Genomic DNA, 19,986 nt, shown 5'->3' with positions numbered 1-19,986 from the left:
ACAGAAATTATTAGCCATGCAGAGAAAGAAAAAGGAGTGACTCATACTCAAGGAAAAAGCACGACTCAATAAATAGGTGCTGAGTAAGCACAAATATTAAATTAGGAGACAAAGATGTTGAAGTAGCTAATTATAAATATGACAAAGAATTAAAACAGAAAACCTCTTGAGTGAACTAATAGCAAATCTCAACAAATTGGAAACTTCAGAGAAAGAACCAGTTGGTAATTACAGAGCTGAAAAGTACAGTAACAAAAGAAAAATTCACTAGATTACTAAAACCTCATATTTGAGGTGACAGAAGAAAAAAAATGTTGAACTTGAAGAATGATGAATAGAAATTAATCCAAAGAACAGAGAAAAAAAATCTCAAAATGGAGAGAATGTCAGATTTGTGGAAAAATATTAACTGTTTCAATAAATGTGTAAGTGAAGCTTTAGAAGGTGAGAAGAAAAAGAAAGGGTCAGGGAAAAAATGTAGGGGAAAAAAATGGCTGAAATCTTGTCAAATTTGGTGAAACATTTTAACTTTTGGGTCCAAGAACTGCAGTGAATCTCAAGTAGGATAAACACAAAGAGCATTTCACCCAGGCACGTTGTGGTCAAAATGATAAAAGCCAGAGGTAAAGAGAGAATCTTGAAAGTAGCAAGAGAAAACAAAGCATCACATATAGGGATTTCATTAAGCATTAAGGCCAACTTCTTATAGAAGTAATGACGGCCAGAATACACTAAAATGAGGTATTCAAAATGCTGCGGGAGGGGCTTCCCTGGTAGCGCAGTGGTTAAGAATCTGCCTGCCAATGCAGGGGACACGGGTTCGAGCCCTGGTCCGGGAAGATCCCACATGCCACGGAGCAACGAAGCCCATGTGCCACAACTACTGAGCTTGCGCTCTAGAGCCCGTGAGCCACAACTACTGAGCCCGCGTGCCACAACTACTGAAGCCCGCATGCCTGGAGCCCGTGCTCCACAACAAAAGAAGCCACGACGATGAGAGGCCCACCCCCCACAACAAAGAGAAGCCCCCTCTTGCTGCAACTAGAGAAAGCCCATGTGCAGCAACGAAAACCCCACACAGCCAAAAATAAATAAATAAAATAAATAAATTTATTAAAAAAAATGCTGGGGGGAAAACAAACAAAAACACCTTTCATCTAATCTATATCCAGCAAAGCTCTGCTTCAAAAATGAAGGCAAAAATAAAGACGTTTTTCTATAAACAGATGGAAATAATGCATTACTAGCAGACAATGCTAAGGAAAGTTCTTCAGGCTGACAGTGCTAAGGAAAGCTATGGTAATTGGGATCCATAGGAAGGAATGAAGAGCAAGATAAATGGAAAATATGTGGGTTAATTAGCACAAAAGCAAACTCAAAAGAGGTTAGCAGAAAATGGAAAAACACCTTTTCCCTGCCATTTTCCAGTTCTTTAAAAGTAGAACTTTTGATTGCTTTGAGAAGTAAGGACAGAAGTCAAAGACTACACAAAGTAAGAACCTAGTAGGTGACTGTACAAAAATACGAGAGCCTGAATGGCCGTACCATTCACCTTCACACAGTAAAGGTGAATCAGAAGTGAAACAAGCCTGTGGAATTACAGACAGGTATCAGTTCTTTGGGACATTAGGAATTTCAAATCTTTAACTTAGTCTGCGTTGGCCTAGACATAATGCCATGAGCCTGGGAAAATCAAATGCAAATCACCTCTGGAGGAAAATACTTTCCTTATAAAACTCATATTATTCCCACAAATAATTTGGCAAGTACAGTGTTTACCATACAACCAAACATAACTAAGCACACAAGTAAACAACATCCATCCACAAGAACTAACAAAAATAGCAAACAATAGAAACAGACTTATGTTATTGGAATTATCAGATGTAAACTGTAAAACAACCATGCTTACTGTTTTTAACAATGCAAAAGACAGGTTTGAAGATATCAAAAGGAAAAGGAAACTATAACACTAAGCATATTTGGAAAAGAATTTCTAAAAAATTCTAAAAAATTTCTGAAAAATATAATTGAAATTGAAAACTCAGTGGGTAGTTTAACAGCAGGTTAGGTACAGCATGGAGAACGAGTTAATGAACAGAAGATAGATGAGAAGAAAAATCTGTAATCCAGCACAAAGACACAAGAAGGTAAAAAATATAGAAGAGAGGGTAGGAGACATAAAACACAGAGGAGATCTAATGTATGTTTAATCAGACTTCCAGAAGGAAAAGAGAAATAGAATAGAGCATAGGCAATATTTGAAGAGTTAATTGCTGAGAATTTTGCAAAAATGATGAACAACAGTTTGTAGTTTGAAGTCCAATGAATTCTACTTAGATGAGGCCCACGTAAGAGAAATAAAAAGAAGTCTATAGCTAGACACATCAGTGATATGGCAGAAAAATTAAAAAAAGAAAAGAAAATCTTAAAAGTAACCAAGGAAAAATGACATCACCTTCAAAGGAATAGCAGAAATAGAGGTTTGAAGACAGTGGAATGATAGTGTACACAGAGGTTAAAAACTGCTAACCTAGGGGGCTTCCCTGGTGGCGCAGTGGTTGGGAGTCTGCGTGCCGATGCAGGGAACACGGGTTCGTGCCCTGGTCCGGGAAGATCCCACATGCCACAGAGCGGCTGGGCCCGTGAGCCATGGCCGCTGAGCCTGCGTGCCCGGAGCCTGTGCTCTGCAACGGGAGAGGCCACAACAGTGAGAGGCCCGCGTACAGAAAAAAAAAAAAAAAAAAAAAAGAGTAGCTTAAAAAAACTGCTAACCTAGGATTTTATATCAGGAGAAAATGTCCTAATACGAAAGAATCAAGACAAAGATAAATATATTCTCTGTCAAATAAAAGCTAGGATAATTCAATTCTAATGGTTTGGTTTATTATGAAAAGAAATTTTACCTGTATATTAAGTAAAAGAAAACGATCCCAGATAGAAAGTCTAAGTTCAAGAAGGATTGGGAAGAAAGTGGTAAATATGTGGGTGACACTAAATGAATGTTAACTGTGTAAATCAATAATACCTTGTGGGATTAAAATTATGGAATTAAATTATAGTTTAACAACAGCTGGGACAAAAGGGATCACTTTATAATGTTAAAAGGTTCAATTCTGTATCTAATAACATGACTTCAAAATAGTAAAGTGAAAAATTGGACTTCAAGGGGAAATGTATAACTTCATCATCATAACTCGAGATATATAATAATCTGTTAAACTTCTAAATTTGTTTTTTTGCCTTTTTCTGTGTGTTATACTGAGCAGTAGTAAACATTTATAGAAAATCTACAAGGAACAACTTGCCATCTTATTAAAACAATTAAAAAATTGTTAGCACACCATTTTTAATGACTGTATATAATTCTCTTGCCTAAATGTATAGTTGTTTATTTAATCCAACCATCCTCAATTTTTAGAAATTTCAGTATTTTTCTATTAATATTATAAGCCTCTTAATAGATAAATGTTACAGATATCTGTGAGTATTTCTTTGAGATAAATTTTTAGGCATTTAATTATGGTGTCAAAATATATAAACATTTTTAAGGCCTTCACCAAATGGCTTTCCAGAAATTTATTATTTGCACTCCTGACAGCAGAATGTAAGTGTATCCAGTTCTCCATATCTTCATTGCTGCTGCACTTTATCATTCAGAAATATTTTATTTATTTGGAAAATATTTTAATTTCCATTTCATTACTAGTGAGTGAACATTTTTCATGGATTTTTTAAAAAATCCAAAATGGTTATGTTTATATTCAGTTCTATTAAATATTTAGTTTACTGTTTAAATTTTTCTGTAAATGAAGGACTCAGATAACCAGATTTGGTAACAATTGTACATTAATCGACTCAGTGAGATTCTGGGTAAATATCAACGTGAGGTTCACAGCTTCTGTTCATGGACTTTAGAATACTGTGATTAAAAAGCCTTTTTCAGTGACTCCTAGTTTTGTGGCTACTCTGTAGAAATGAGGAAACCAAATGACTAATTTTTAGGTGAGTGGGCTTTGGCTGTGATGTGACTAGTTATTATGACCTTGCATACATGTGAGCAGAGTCTTGCTGTACCAGGCTCACCTGGCCACATGCTATTCTAAAACAACACCGAGTTACCTGAAGTCTCAGACTGTCTCCTTGTAGCCATCATTGCTTTGTCTTCTGACACTAAGTCATTTTTGGAAAAGTTTTACTAAATAGTAATTGTACCAGTATAACGAATATTTGGTTTGGAATGTCTTAATTTGAAACCAGCATGTCCACAGTAGAAATATTAATGTATTGGGGAGATCTTTTAATATTCTTATTTTTTGTTTCTAGAAACCACTAAGTTTTATATGACAGAGATAATTATTCAGCCATCTGAAAGAAATTTTCCCATCATACCAAGGTACAAATAGCTAATTAAGTGTGTTCTGTAATTTCACATGTAAGGAAAGATAGGTATTTGGGAATTATTAATTATAATTATTTATTATAATTATTTATTGTAAGTGATTATTTGGGAATTCATTTTTATTTATACCCCTCTTTGTTTGGAAAGGAAAAATAAAAGTCTTTGGAAAGGTTTTTAGGTAGTGGAACCAAACCACAGATATGAAAGATTTGAGGATTTATTGATGGTTTGCTTGCATAATGGTATAGACAAATGTGCTCTTATAAATCTTCTAGTTCTGAAAGTTTTTTGTGTTTCTTTTTTTTTTTTCTTTGTGGTACGCAGACCTCTCACTGTTGTGGCCTCTCCCATTGCGGAGCACAGGCTCCGGACACACAGGCTCAGCGGCCATGGCTCACGGGCCCAGCCGCTCCGCGGCATGTGGGATCTTCCCCGACCAGGGCACGAACCTGTGTCCCCTGCATTGGCAGGCGGACTCTCAACCACTGTGCCACCAGGGAAGCCCTGTGTTTCTTTTTATGTGCTAGATACCCAAGGTTTTATGATATAATCATCAATAGGTTTTTGAATAATTATTTCTGGTATTAATTTAACTTACTTGAAACATGGGTTAGTTTTCAAATGACTTGTGTGTTTTTAAAAAGAATGTTACTTAGCCACTCAATCCATTAGTGTTTCTTTTCTTAGAATCTTTTTAGTCTTGCAAATGAAAGTTAACTGTAGTATGTCTTTATTTCAGCTAATTAATTGATGTCTAAAAATTATGGCTCTCTGAATATAACTTTGAACTTTATCCTCCTATAAATACTTTGATTCTGTACCTCAGATCTGACACTCTGAGGGGATACAAATGGAAAACATTGGAGATAATACTGTCTAATGTTTGGGAGGAAATTTCTTACCTTCTTTTTCTTTTTTTCGGTACGTGGGCCTCTCACTGTTGTGTGGCCTCTCCCGTTGCGGAGCACAGGCTCCGGACGCACAGGCTCAGAGGCTATAGCTCACGGGCCCAGCTGCTCCACTGCATGTGGGATCCTCCCGGACCGGGGCATGAACCCGTGTCCCCTGCATCAGCAGGCAGACTCTCAACCACTGTGCCACCAGGGAAGCCCTCTTACCTTCTTTTTTAACTTTGTTATTCACTGTTGAATGTGCCGCAGCACAAATGGATTATTGACTTGTCTAACAGTATTTTTTTATTTAGTGGGAGGAATAGTTAGGTTTGGGGTGGAAAATGTATTAAGGATCAAAGAATGGGTTATAGAAAGACAGGGGCAAGCACAAATACATTACAGTCGATTAAAATTAGCACAGGTTGTGAGGGGATGGGCAGCATATAGAAAAGTCCAGCATGCACCCACCTCTGCCTTATAGGTGCCCTGTGGGTATTTAGACTTATTACGAGAGGCACATTGTGAAAACTGGTTTGTGTTCAAACAGGTCTCAGTTTGTACAGAGCGTTATTGCCCAGTGCCTGGTGGAACTCTCCTCTGCTAGAAGCACTTTTAGATTCACTCTTCAAGGACACGACGGCAAAGCGTACATCTTGGTAAGAAATGATTTCACCCAGCTTTTTGTAGCCTAGTAATCCAGGGTCTCAGAAATTCTTTGGTTTTTGTCATTCTTTTTTCTTAATTCTCGGGTCTAGAAAATAAATGATGAAAAATTGAGTTTTTAATCTCAGTTTAATTGACAAATCAAATCCCCTTAATTGAACAAGTGATTTAAGTGTCTCTGCGTGCTAGGTACTAGGGATTTAGAGACAACTACAACCCGATTCCTTGGTAGAAGCTCATGCCACAAGGTGAAGTTTTTCTACTCTTAGTTTTTAATGGCTTTCCTGGTCAGCGTAACACAATTCTGTCTTTCTCACTTTTTTCCCCATTTGATACTCTTATGGTTAAAATACGTTCTGTTGCTCCTGTTTTTGTTTTTATTGTTTTGTGTGTGTGTGGTAAGAACACCTAACGTGATCTACCCTCTTTACAGATTTTTCAATGCACAATACAGCATTGTTAGCTATGGGTGCAGTGTTGTAGAACCGGTCTCTAGAACTTACTCACCTTGCCCAACTAAAACTTTATACCCTTTGATTAACAACTCCCCATTCTTCCCTCCCTCCAGCGCCTGGCAACCAGCATTCTGCTTTCTGCTTCTATGAGTTAGACTACTTTAGATTCCTCGTGTAAGTGGAATCATGTATTATTATCCTGCTGTGTCTGACTTGTCTTATTTATCATAATGTCCTTGAGGTTCATCTGTACTGTTGCATATTACAAGATTTCTTTCTTTTCAGAGGCTAAATAATATTCCATAGGGTGTATGTACCACATTTTCTTCATCCATTCATCACTGGTGGACAGTTAGGTTGTTTCTGCATCTTGGCTATTGTAAACAGTGCTGCAGCGAACATGGGAGTGCAGAGATCTCTTGGAGATCCTGATTTCAGCACTTGGATGTTTGAGAAGTAGTAGCAAGTTTTGGAGAAAAGGCTCCGCAGTTAGCAGAATCATCCCCTACATGTACCACAAGCACTTAATATTAAACTGCTCCTGTCAAAAATAACGTTCTGCAGAAAATAATTGGGGACATAATGTGAAAATCCAAGATCGAGGGCCTCCGTCTCTTCTCTGCCTCCACGCCTGCTTTATTCAACCAGTAAACATATATTGAGTACTTCTTATTTGAAAGACACTGTCCTGGGTGCTCAAGATAGAACCAAAAATGCCTTTGAGGACCTCGCAAGCTAATAAGGGAGCATGGTAGCTAAAAGGAGAGAGGGATTGACGTGATTATTAGGTGTTGCTTTGTGGCTGTCCATCCAGCACAGGGACCCCATGCTTCTCTAATTCCAGATAATTTCTATTCAAAGCTAAAATATTTTCTAACTCAGGTTGATGCTAAGTATACCTCATAGTCCTAGTCTGAAATCAGTCTTATTTTTTTTTTTCACCTTTTTTTTCGGCCGTACCGCGCACCTTGCGGGGTCTTAGTTCCCTGACCAGGGATCAAACCCATGCCCTCTGCACGTGGAAGTGCGGAGTCCTAGCCACTGGGCCACCAGGGAATTCCCTTAATTTCCTTTTATTGCAAAGTTTGCAAGTTGAAAATCAGGAGTAGGAACTTTCTAAACTTACTACTAATGTATATTTAAATTAAAAAAAATTTTTTTTTATAAAAGTAATACAGTCTTGAAACACATTCTGACAACGTGAAGAACATAAAAGAAGTGGTAGTTCCCCTGTCCTGTCCCCTCTTCTGCCCCGCTGTGTCATACCATCCGGAGGTAATCATTAACAGTCTGACATGCATACTTCATCATTCTTTTCCCTGTTTACAGTTCTATGTACATACGCCCACAGGTATTTGTAAAAATAACATGATGATGTGATTAGCATTGTTCTTCAACATGCATTCTTCACACAACCAGGTATCGTGAGGCTTGTTTCTTGTTAGTGTAAATATGGATTGGACTTTTCCTAATGAGTAGAATTCCACTGTATGGCCGGTAAAGACAGTGCTGCGGGGAAAATCCTCTTTGCACATGTATTTTAGTACTTCAGAAACAGATCTTTCTCATCTTATGCAGTATTGGAATTTGTGTATTTTAAACTCTGATAATTGTCACCTCTAAAAAGTTGGACTAATTTATCCCTTGTGAACATCCTTTATCCCTTATAGACCTTCTTTTTTTTTTTTTTTTTGCGGTACGCGGGCCTCTCACTGTAGTGGCCTCTCCCATTGCGGAGCACAGGCTCCGGACGTGCAGGCTCAGCGGCCATGGCTCACGGGCCCAGCCGCTCCGCGGCATGTGAGACCTTCCCGGACCGGGGCACGGACCGGTGCACGAACCCGTGTCCCCTGCATCGGCAGGCGGACTCTCAACCACTGCGCCACCAGGGAAGCCCCCTTATAGACATTCTTGGTGCCCCCCCTCCCCCCAGGTCCCCTCTCCTCGGCTGGTCCCCCCCCCTTTCCCATTGCTGAGAATGTTGCCTGCTCACGGCTCATGGTCGCTCTCTTCTCCAGAGACTTGTCCCATCCTGACAGATGCTGCCTGGCCCGGGAGTTTCCTGTCCTCCGCCGTCCCCCACCCCTGCCCTACTCAGCCCACGGCCGATGACCCGACCCTGGGCTACAAAACCTGCCATCTCCTGTCTCAAGATGGGACAGACTCTGTAGGTGGAATTCAGGCTTCAGAGCTCCCTGTGAGATCAGGCTGAGTCCACATTGTTGGCTACCCTGCCTTATCTTCTTGCCCTCTCTCCCTTTCTCCTGAGAGTATTTCCTCAGTGAATCACCTGTGTCCAAATCCCAAAACAGTCTTCCATGAGCAACATGTGGGAATACCTGCTCCAAACCCCTCTTCTGAGCTGACTGTTATCAATCATTTTGTATTTGCCAATCTGATAAGTGAAAAGTGGTGGCACAGAATTTTGCATTTCCTTATTACTAGTTATGTTAACATTTTTTATATTTATCACTTATTTTTTCTGTTTATATTCTGTTCAGTTCTGTTCATATTCTTCGCCTGTATTTCTCTTGGGCTTTTTTTTTTTATTTCTCTTATTGATTGCTAGGAGCTCTATATATTATGGATCATAACTTTGTATGTATTAAATATTCTCTCTTAATCAGTTGTCTTTTCTTTAAAAACTTTATGTTGTCAGTGGCTCTACCAAAGGTTATATTTTGAAAGTCTTACCCTACTTAAAAGTTATATATGTGATATTTTTTCTGGTGTTGTATAGTTTTGTCTTTTTTTTATGGTTTTGTTTTTGTTTTTTTGAGTGGTGGTATGAGGTATGAATAGGGTTGTGATATTCTTGTACCTGGACTTTTCTCTCCGTGTCTTTAGCTATGGCTTTTAAACTCAGACACTTTGGTGATTGAAGCTTTGGAAAGTTCCACAAGTATCAAAAAATTCCCTCTGTTGGAAGACTTATTGAAGGCCGATTCCAGTTCTGCCTGGAATGCTGTTAAGGTCCTCTACCAGCCATGCATCAAAGGCAGGAATGCAGAGTAAGTCATCCTTTTGTTTTCTCCCTCCACATTTGTTTTCGTTTCTGTTGCCACATTGGTGTTAAGACATTAAGGAATTAAATGGGACTGTACCACTTCCCTACTTGATGCTCTGGCAATCATACTGCTACCCATTGTGCTTTAAAAATGGGTTGAATCATTACAGGTTGTTCATGCTAATGTGCAGAAAGCTTGCTTTTACTGAAAATAATTGGTCTTTTTTTTTTTTTTTTTTTTTTTGTAATCTCAGCTGTCTGTACATATGGCTGCAGGACTAAATCAGGCTTCAACAGCTATGACTGTTTACTGATAAACACTTTCCAGGCACTGGGATACAGTTGTGAACAAAACGCAACCCCTGCCTCCTGGGGTTGTCATCCTCATAGGGAGAAAGAAAGCAGGCCATAAACAAAACAGACAAAACATCAAAAACTGATATGGCTCTTCCTGTAAGTCAGGAGCTCATCTGAGGGCTTCTCGCTCCTTTAAGCCCAACAACAACAACCCTGTGGGGTAGGTACACTTATCACCCCATTTTAAAGACAAGGACACTGAGACACAGGTGTGAAACGTAAAGCAAGTTAGTAGGGTGTAGGAGGTTGGCATTTTGTACTGAAAAGTCAAAGAAGGTTCCTCAGATAAAATGATATTTAAGTGGAAAACTTGAAGGCAGTGAGGGAGTGAGCCATATCTGAGGAAGAGCATTCTTGGCAGAGGGAACAGAAAATGTTCTTATTTAAACAGATTGGAAGTTTATACTTGTCCTGTACTCTCTGATGGGTTTGATCAAATTTGTACTAAGAACAGAAAGATCCCAGTCTTCTTCTGGGAAGTAAATAAGAAATTTTTAAAAATTATTGCTTGTCTTTTCTTTTCTTTGAATTATGCAAGCAGTTCGAGTTATAAAATATTCAAACAGTAGAGACTTACATAAAGTAAACTGTGAAAGTTCTCCATCATGTCTCTCTCCAGAAGAAAAAAGTATGTTGTGAATTTTTCCACTTTTTTTCCATTTTGCATCTTAACATAATTTGCAGGATGCATGTGTATTTTTTTACACTTAAAAAAAACAAAAAACAAAACAACAACACACTGTGTCTTGGAGATGCTTTCCATGTCAGTGCTTGACATTTTATGACATGGATGTACTGTAAGTAATTTAACCATTTTTCTGTTGCTGGATATTTGGGTTATTACTTTTTTGCTGCTATAATTAGTATTCCACTGTATGTTGTATATTTGTTTTGCAATTATGTGTACTTTTTAATGAGGTATTTCTAAAAGTAGAATCACTAAGTCAAAGGGTGTAACATTTAAAATTTAATAGGTAATATCAAATTATTTTGCAAAAAGGCATTGCAAATTTATACTCCCACATAAAGTTTCTATAAATGCCCATTTCCCTACACCCTCACCCAAGCTGCTACGTAGATTTTTGCCCATCTGATGCCAGTCTAAATGAAACAGATTCAGTTGACTCTCCTTGTGTTTTATTGAAGCATGATCAGAGAATATGGCTTATGTATTTGATGTTCTGGGGACTTTGTTGAGGGGTGTGTGTGCGTGGTGTATACCTTTATGTATTTAGATTTATATAGTCAAATTTATTAAAACTTTTTATTCCTCTTTTTAATTTATTTGAAACGTGGATATTTTGAGAAGGTTATGTTAAATCTCATGCTGTGATAATGGAAAAGTCATTTTCTTCTGGTTTTGATGCCTGTTTTTGCAGTATATATTTTGAAGCTATGTAATTAGGTACATGAAAGGTTTGTGCCATAACGACTTGACTAATTGTGTATTTCATCGATAAGATTTTTCTCCCCTTTCATTTTATGTTATTTTTCTTTAATTCTAATTTGATGTTATTATTGCTATATTTACTTTCCTTTTTAAAAAATTATTGATCTTTTTCCAATTGTGTTTTTTCAGTTGTGTGTTATTTTATCTTAGGTATATATCTTATTAACATTAACCTTGTAAACAACATGTAGCTGGGTATTTTAAAACTCCAGTGTGACAGTCTGTTTATTTTAATAGTAAACTTAATTAATTTACATTTATTGTGATTACTGAGGTAGTTGAACTTAGTCTGCTAACTTTTACATTGGTTGGCTTCTCTGTGTCATTTCTTTCCTGTAATGATTTGAATGTAAAAAAAAAAATCTATTTCAAAATGATTTTTTAAAAAATCTATTTCAAAATGATTTTTAATGGTTAACCTTAAATTTTTTTTTTTTTTTTTTTTGCTTGCGGTACGCGGGCCTCTCACTGCCGTGGCCTCTCCCGTTGCGGAGCACAGGCTCTGGACGCGCAGGCTCAGCGGCCATGGCTCACGGGCCCAGCCGCTCCGCGGCAGGTGGGATCCTCCCGGACCGGAGCATGAACCCATGTTCCTGCATCGGCAGGCGGACTCTCAACCACTGTGCCACCAGGGAAGCCCTTAAATTTTTAATATATATCCTTATACTTTTTTTTCAAAGCTGTCAATATCTAGATTTATCTAGTATCCATTGTCTTCACCAAAACAAGAAAGGACTCTTAACAGAGTTTCACATTCACTCTCTTGCTCCCTCCCGAATGCACTCTCTCCCTTTCTGATTCTGATGACGGTGGTTGTCTCTTCTTAAAGTCAAGCCAAAGCTCTACCCCTTTTGCTTACTTCTTACTTATACTCGTGCATTATGACCATAAATGTTTTTATTGTGTAAGTCTGTTTCCATAAAAACATACAGGATTGCTTGATGGTTTTAAAAATATTTACAAATAGTATTACATTGTATGTATATTTTTACAGTTTTTTAAACTCATGATTCTTTGTTCCAATTGTTTGATTTGATAAAGTCCAATAGCTCTTTTAAACTTGGACTGTAGTCAATCCTTGAATATCTGGAAATGTCTTGTACCTATTTTGTCTCTCTGAAAACCTTTAGGATTTTCTCTTTATCCTTGATTTCTAAGATTTCTTTCAGAGGTGTCTAAATGTAAGTGTTTATTCAAGATTTTCTCTAATGTCATAATCTGTCCTCAGTCTCTGTGAGAATCATAATTATACTTAAAAGTCTTCTGTTTTTTCTATTAAGTCTTGTTCCTTGGATATTAACTCTTCTCTTTTGGAAAAAAAGAAAAAAAAAAAAGCATTGTGTTTGGTACTGCCTTTCATGGTGTTGCTTTTCCCAAATGTTTGATGATTTTACTGGAATTCCTGCACCGGGCTGTAAACTCCAGGTGAGCCAGGACCTTGATGGTCTTACTCATCACTCCATCTAGATGAGTGCTCGTAGAAGTGCTCAAAACGTGCAATTTATGTTTACGTCTATGAAACATTTGTGAAGTGAATCACACATAGTTTTCTGCTTGTCCTTGTATTTGATAAGTAATGTTCATCTATTGGTGACTGTTTGTTCTTGTTACCATAGCTTGCCTTTACAGACTGGTGAATGAGAACCCAAAGGAGTTACTAGTCTGGATGTGCCCGTTTTTGGACAACTTTTGGGTATCATGAAAAAGGAAGTGATTGTAGCTTTAGTTATGGTGGTGAACCTTGTATTCATTATTGTGAAGGATCTTTGTACTGCCTTTCTTCAGGAGTGTTAACAAGGAAGAAGTGCACCTGTCCCATCATTTCATGTATTTTTAACAAATCCCTGTGACACTGGGATGTAATGGACTATAAATATATATATATAAATATATAGTCCATTGTATTCTGCTGTGTTTATTAGTGGACTTTTTTTAACTCCATGTGTCTTGGGGATGAGTTGACATCCAGTAAATGAATTTATTACTTCAGTTTGCCTGTTCTATAAACCTACTTCTGTTGTGCTTTTCCTCCTCCTACTGTTTGCCTCTGGGTCCTCCAAAGGTGGGGAGGAAATTTCTCAGGTTGAGTAAGCATCGTGTTAGTTATTTACTTTTGTCTTTTAAGGACATTCATTTCTTTCTTTTGGGGCATGACAGAGCAAACCATAGACTCCCTGGCATATTTTTGGCACATGGGGTGGTATATTAACTATTTTAGTCCAATCGGCTAGAATTTTTTTGCTATTGGAAGTGTGGATTGCCAGATGGCAGTCTAAAAGAGGAAAATAGCAAATGTAACTATGGTTTTATTTCCTTGAGCACATACAAAAACGTGGCATGTAATATTCTTAGAATGTTCTTTCTAGCAATAGACACATGTCTCAACATTTTGAAGTCTATTGTCTTTTATTTAATCCCCCTCACCCTACCCACCCCCAGCCAGAGTTATCTTACAACTCACATTCTTTAGTTTGCATATCAAAGTTTAGATCCTAAATATTAACTTTCTAGCTTTGGACTCTTTTAAGTTCACTTCTGCAGTTTAATTCTGCTAATTCAGTAAATCACCTGTGGCCTCATAGTCTCTAGATTGGGGGTAATTTTGCCCCTCAAGGGACATTTGGTAATGTCTGGAGATATTTTTGGTTGTCACAACCTGAGGGACCACTGGCATCTAGTAGGAGGTGGAGCTGGGGATACTGTTAAACATCCTGCAGTGCACTGGCGCCCTTACAACAAAGAATCGTCCAGCCCCAAATGCCAGTAGTGCCAAAGTTGAGATACCCTGTTCTAGATTATCTCCTGAAATCAGGCTGTGTCTACCTTTTCCCTCCGGGGGTCACAACCCACACTTTTCTTGAAATGGTATTTAGACCAGCAAATAAGGGAAATTTTACTGTGTCATGAGTTAAAATATCTATAATCCCACATGTTAACTTTGGTTAGAATAAAACAGGATAAGTAGTAAAATATAGTGAAACTATTGCTACACTTCTCTCTTTTTTGAAATGGGGGGGCAAACGTGAAGAATAGATGTATTTTTGTTAAACAATGACAAAGGATTTCATAGATATCAAGTCCTTTGTTCTCATATTTTTAAGAGAAGAGATCTTAGGGGAATGCATTCATTAAGTGCAAATAAGTGGGTTTTTTTTTTTTTTAAGCTAAACTGAATTCTCTTTTGTATAAGTTATGTAAGTCCTAATATTGGTAGTGGTTCTTTCCACCTTTTTCGAAAGATACAGTATCTGATTTAGGAATCTGGAAAATTTGAACTGATAAGAACTGTTCTATATTCTACTGTTAACAGCAGCATTTTCTTGCAGAAGGTATTGAGGGAAATGCTGATGATATGTTGTATTCACCCCTAACTTTAGTAGAATTTAGCAATTAAATTTTATAAACTAAGTAGGTTTGTCTGTGTTGGCTAAATATTGGTTCTAAAACAGAAGTATTGTTTTTGCCTTAAGGTAGTCATCATTACTGCTTTTTCTAATGGAATAAAAACACATATAAACCGCACACATATACACTTCCTATGCATAAAATAGTATTACTAGTTGTTTCTATTTGTGAAGTAGTATTTTTTAATCTCTTTTTCCTCTTTATTTCAGAAGGAAATTTGAAATTCGGCTTAATTTTTCTTTATTGTGGTAAAAATCACATAACATAAAATTTAGCACCTTAATCAGTTTTCAGTGTACAATTCAGAAATGTTAAATGCAGTTGCCCTTTGAACAAAACCGACTGTGCAGTCAAAAATCCACTTGTAATTTATAATCAGCCCCCTGTATTTGAGGTTCCTCTGTATCCACATTCACGGATTCAACCAACCAAGTATCGCGTAGTGCTGTAGTACTTACTATTGAAAAAAATCCGCATGTAAGTGGACCCACGCAGTTCAAACTCATGTTGTTCAGGGGTCAACTTTATATTCACATTGTTGTGAAACAGGTCTCCAGAAGTTTTTCATCTTGCAAATCTGAAACTGTACCCGTTTTCCCCTTCCCCCAGCCTGTGGTAAGCACCATTCTGTTTTCTGTGTTTATGGGTTTGACTACATTCATCTGCTAGGGCTGCCGTAACAAAATGCCACAGACTGTGTGGTTTAAACAACAGAAATGTATCTTCTTATAGTTCTGGAGGCTAGAAGTCCAAGATCAAAGTGCCATCAGGATTGGTTTCTCTTCCTGGCTTGTAAATGGTTACCATCTTGCTGTGTCCTCACATGACCTGTTCTCTTTGCGCATGCACAGAGAGAGAGAAAAATCTCCATGTCTCTTCTTCTGATGAGGACTGATAAGGCCCCATTCTTAACGACCTCATTTAACTTAAGGACTTCCTTAAAGGCCCTGTCTCCAAATACAGTCACATTGGTGGTTAGAGCCCTACCTGTATTCATATTCAGCACATGAATTTTGGGGGAGCCACAATTCAGTTCATCACATTGACTACGTTAGATACTTCATGTAAGTGGAATCATATAGTATTTGTCTTTCTGTAACTGACTTATTTCACTTAGTATAATGTCCTCAAGGTTCATCCATGTTGTAGCATGTAACAAGATTGCCTTCCTTTTTAAGGCTGAGTACTATTCCACTATATGTATATACCACTTTTTGTTTATCCATTCATTCCTCTACGGGCATTTGGGTTGCTTCCACCTCTTGGGTATTATGAGTAGTTCTGCTGTGAACTTGCATGTGCAAATAGCTGAGACCCTGCTTTCAATTCTTTTGGATGTTTTGCTATTTTCTGTTTTGTTTTTTTTTATAGTAGCCATTCTAATGGATATGAGGTGGTATCTTATTGTGGTTTTGATTTGCATTTCTCTGATGATTAGTGATATTGAGCATCTTTTTTGGCCATTTGAATATCTTCTTTGGAGAAATGTCTGTTCAAGTTCTTTGCCCATTTTTTAATGTAGTTATTTGATTTTTTTGTTCTTGAATTGTAGGGTTTCTTTATGTATTTTGATATTAACCGCTCATCAGACATATGATCTGCAAATATTTTTTCTTATTCCATAGGTTGCCTTTTTATTCCACTGACTGTGTTTTTTGATGCACAAAAGTTTTAAGTTTGATACAGTTCCATCTGTCTATTTTCACTTTCGTTGCCTGTGGTTTTGGTGTCATAGCTAAGAAATCATTGCCAAACTTTGCTTAGTTTTGAAGCTCTATACCTGATGCGCCAGAGACTACCATTGCCTGAAATAATTTAGAGATAAAAATAAGCGATTTTGAGATTTAGAGGAATTTGTCCTTTTGATTGATAAAAACATAAATCAAATGTTAATTTATGCTAATTTTATATCCAACAAAACATCCAGGACCTGTTAATTACTAATTGCATAACCTGCTGAAACACTTCATATGAGCTTATGTGGATAGTGTGTGAATACGATGCTAGAATGAATACATGAATGAACAAGTGAATGAATGAATTGATACGTGTCACCAGGCCCTCAAGAGTACTTTATTAAACCATCTCAAGTGAGCGTCTTCTGCTTCCCCGCATAGGAGTCACATGGTGACATTGTCCATGCACTGCAATTAGGGACACTGACTTTACAGAGTAGGAGAAACTTACACTTGAGAAATGAATGTACACTTGTTATATTTTATAAGTGAGGAAACGGAGGAGCAGTAAGAGAAACGACTACAGTTAGTCAGTTTGTTAGTCGGTTATAAAGCCACAATTAGAGCCACGTTGTTATGATTCCAAATCCAGTGCTTTGTCATTATATCCTGTAGTCCCTTTTAGGGGACCTGAAAATGTCACTATAAATGTGTACTCTTTCTCAAGGACTGTCGCTGTGGTGGTTTAGAATGTGTCAGCATTTTGATTATGCCTCAAAATATACCGCTTACTCTATTATACTCAGTGAATATTTATACATATTAATATGTAACTTCGGTAGCAGAAACTTCTGATTTATATTTTGTTCATATCTGATCGTACAGGTCAGAATTTAAGGACACTCCTTAAGGACAATCTCCTTAAGGACAATCTCCTTAAGGACAACACTCCTTAAGGACAATCACTCCTATGAGTGATTTTTTTCAGAAGTCCGTCACCTTAGCTTCTTAGAACAGGAATCCATTGAAAGAAAGTTAATCTAAAAATACAGGAAAATAATCAAGTACCTCTAGGAAAATATAAATGCTTCTTTGGAAAGGACTTTTCACACATTTTATCTGCTAATACCATATTATCACCAAGACTTACCCATCGAGAGACCACTCTTCATGATGAAGCAAGTTGAGCACACACTTCTTTGATCTGTAATTGGAAAAATTCCTCTTCTGAGTGGACTGTGTTAAGTACAGTGGCCTAAATTCAAGCCTATTTTATTTGGAATTCCTGTATTATCCACAAATTCATTTATAATCATTAAAGAAGATACGGGAAAAAGACCATGACTTATAATAAGAGTGAGCGTTTTTTCCTAGAGATTCCAATCAAGCAGGTTTCCTATGAGAAGTAGTTCATCTCTTGGGATTGCTTTCTCGGGGGACAATCCGGTTTCTTTCTTCTGAAAGAACATGAGATAAGTATTGTCCTGACCTGTGGTGGTAAAGGGGGAGGTGGGGTGACAGGGATTGGATAAAGCAAAGGAGGGGAATGTGTATGTGAAATTGTTTCTTCTCTTTTCTGTGCTTTCTAATCATGTGTTGGGTATCTTTATAAGTCAGGTCTGAGGTAATTATCTTAAACTTTCATGTCTGAACAGTTTTGGGTTTTTCTTTTTCCTTTTATTACTTCCTACTGTGCTTGGTATTTTATGGGATACCACAGTAAGAACACAAAGACTTCTGCCGTAAAGGAACTTGCAGTAAAGTTAAGGCTACATGGTAAATGTCCCCCCCCCGCCCCCCAAAAAAAATTCTTTCAAAAAACCAAAATCTACGTATATACTGAGGAACAGCTTTTCATAGAAAACAGTATTCACTAGCTGAATTGAAGAAAAAGGGGGAAAAGTTAGGAAGTGCTCTCCTCCAGTCCACCCCACCCCAGTAAGATCTGAAAAGGGCTGAGCTGCGAATGTGGTGGGTTCTTGGGAGCTCAGTGGCCACTGCTGATGGGGTATCGCTGGCTCACAGAGGTGCTGCGGTGGGACAGGCAGTCATCTGCCCACAGAGACGCTCCCATGTACTTGCTTCGCCTATCAGGGTTGCCTCAGAAGCTTCTGTCTGAAGAAAAGCTTCCAGAGCTGACACAAAAATGTTTGAGAACAACTGTTCCCTGTGCTATGCGTTTCCCCAGACTGTGCTTCATTGGCTCCTGGCAAAGCCACTCCTTAGAAAGATCCTACCGAAATAGTTCTGAGGGTTAGAGTGGTCTTCCTTTTATTAGGCTGAACTCTGCTTCCCAGAAACTCTCATCCGGAACTACCAGAAATTAATCTGCTGTCTCTTGAACATGGCAGCTCTTCAAATATTTCAGATAATCTGGCACTTATTCCTAGATTTTGTCATCTCCAAGCTAGACATCCTCAGATGGAATGGTTTCAAGCTTTCCTTTTCTTGTGCAGTCTCTTTTTTTACTTGGTCCCCTTTCCTGTGACCATCATTTGTTTTTTTTTTCTTTTAACATCTTTATTGGAGTACCATTGCTTTACAATGGTGTGTTAGTTTCTGCTTTATAACAAAGTGAATCAGCTCTACATATACATGTATCCCCGTATCTCCTCCCTCTTGCGTCTCCCTCCCACCCTCCCTATCCCACCCCTTAGGTGGTCACAAAGCACCAAGCTGATCTCCCTGTGCTATGCGGCTACTTCCCACTAGCAATTGGTTTTACATTTGTTAGTGTATATATGTCCATGCCACTCTCTCACTTCATCCCAGCTTACCCTTCCCACTCCCCGCATCCTCAAGTCCATTCTCTACGTCTGCATCTTTATTCCTGTCCTGCCCCTAGGTTCTTCAGAACCTTTTTTTTTTTTTAGATTCCATATATATGTGTTAGCATACGGTATTTTTTCTCTCTTTCTGACTTACTTCAGTCTGTATGACAAACTCTAGGTCCATCCACCTCACTACAAATAACTCAATTTTGTTTCTTTTTATGGCTGAGTAATATTCCATTCTATATATGTGCCACATCTTCTTTATCCATTCATCTGTTGATGGACACTTAGGGTGCTTCCATGTACTGGCTATAGTAAATAGACCTGCAGTGAACACTGTGATACATGAGTCTTTCTGAATTATGGTTTCTCAGGGTATATGCCCAGTAGTGGGATTGCTGGGTCCTATGGTAGTTTCATTTTTAGTTTTTTAAGGAACCTCCATACTGTTCTCCATAGTGGCTGTATCAATTCACATTCCCACCAACAGTGCAAGAGTGTTCCCTTTTCTCCACACCCTCTCCAGCATTTATTATTTCTAGATTTTTTGATGATGGCCATTCTGACTGGTGTGAGGTGATACCTCATTGTAGTTTTGATTTGCATTTCTCTGATGATTAATGATGTTCAGCATCCTTTCACGTGTTTATTGGCAATCTGTATATCATCTCTGGAGAACTGTCTATTTTAGGTCTTCTGCGCATTTTTAGATTGGGTTGTTTCTCCTTTTGATACTGACCTGCGTGAGCTGCTTATAAATTTTGGAGATTAGTCCTTTGTCCATTGCTTCATTTGCAAATATTTTCTCCCATTCCGAGGGTTGTCTTTTCATCTTGTTTATGGTTTCCTTTGCTGTGCAAAAGCTTTTAAGTTTCATTAGGTCCCATTTGTCTATTTGCGTTTT

General features: G+C 37.9%; 1 protein-coding gene across 7 annotated transcripts in view; it reads left to right on the top strand.

The window, feature by feature from the left end:
- Positions 1-19,986, top strand: part of UBE3D (ubiquitin protein ligase E3D) — a 435,152-nt gene that overhangs the window by 34,334 nt on the left and 380,832 nt on the right. For 6 of the 7 annotated variants that reach the window (XR_013830713.1, XR_013830714.1, XR_013830715.1 and 3 more), the window contains exons 6-8: positions 4,327-4,396; positions 5,843-5,951; positions 9,261-9,424. Coding sequence is in view for 4 of the 7 variants with exons in the window: in XM_079938779.1 (XP_079794905.1) it covers positions 4,327-4,396; positions 5,843-5,951; positions 9,261-9,424 (343 nt within the window). In the remaining 3 variants the exon portion in view is untranslated. The remainder of the gene's footprint in view (positions 1-4,326; positions 4,397-5,842; positions 5,952-9,260; positions 9,425-19,986) is intronic. The other variant, XM_079938782.1, reaches the window with a different exon arrangement.

The sequence above is a fragment of the Stenella coeruleoalba genome (assembly GCF_951394435.1).
Source record: "Stenella coeruleoalba genome assembly, chromosome: 12".
NCBI classification, from domain to species: domain Eukaryota; kingdom Metazoa; phylum Chordata; class Mammalia; order Artiodactyla; family Delphinidae; genus Stenella; species Stenella coeruleoalba.
This window is presented reverse-complemented; position numbering and strand designations above follow the sequence as displayed.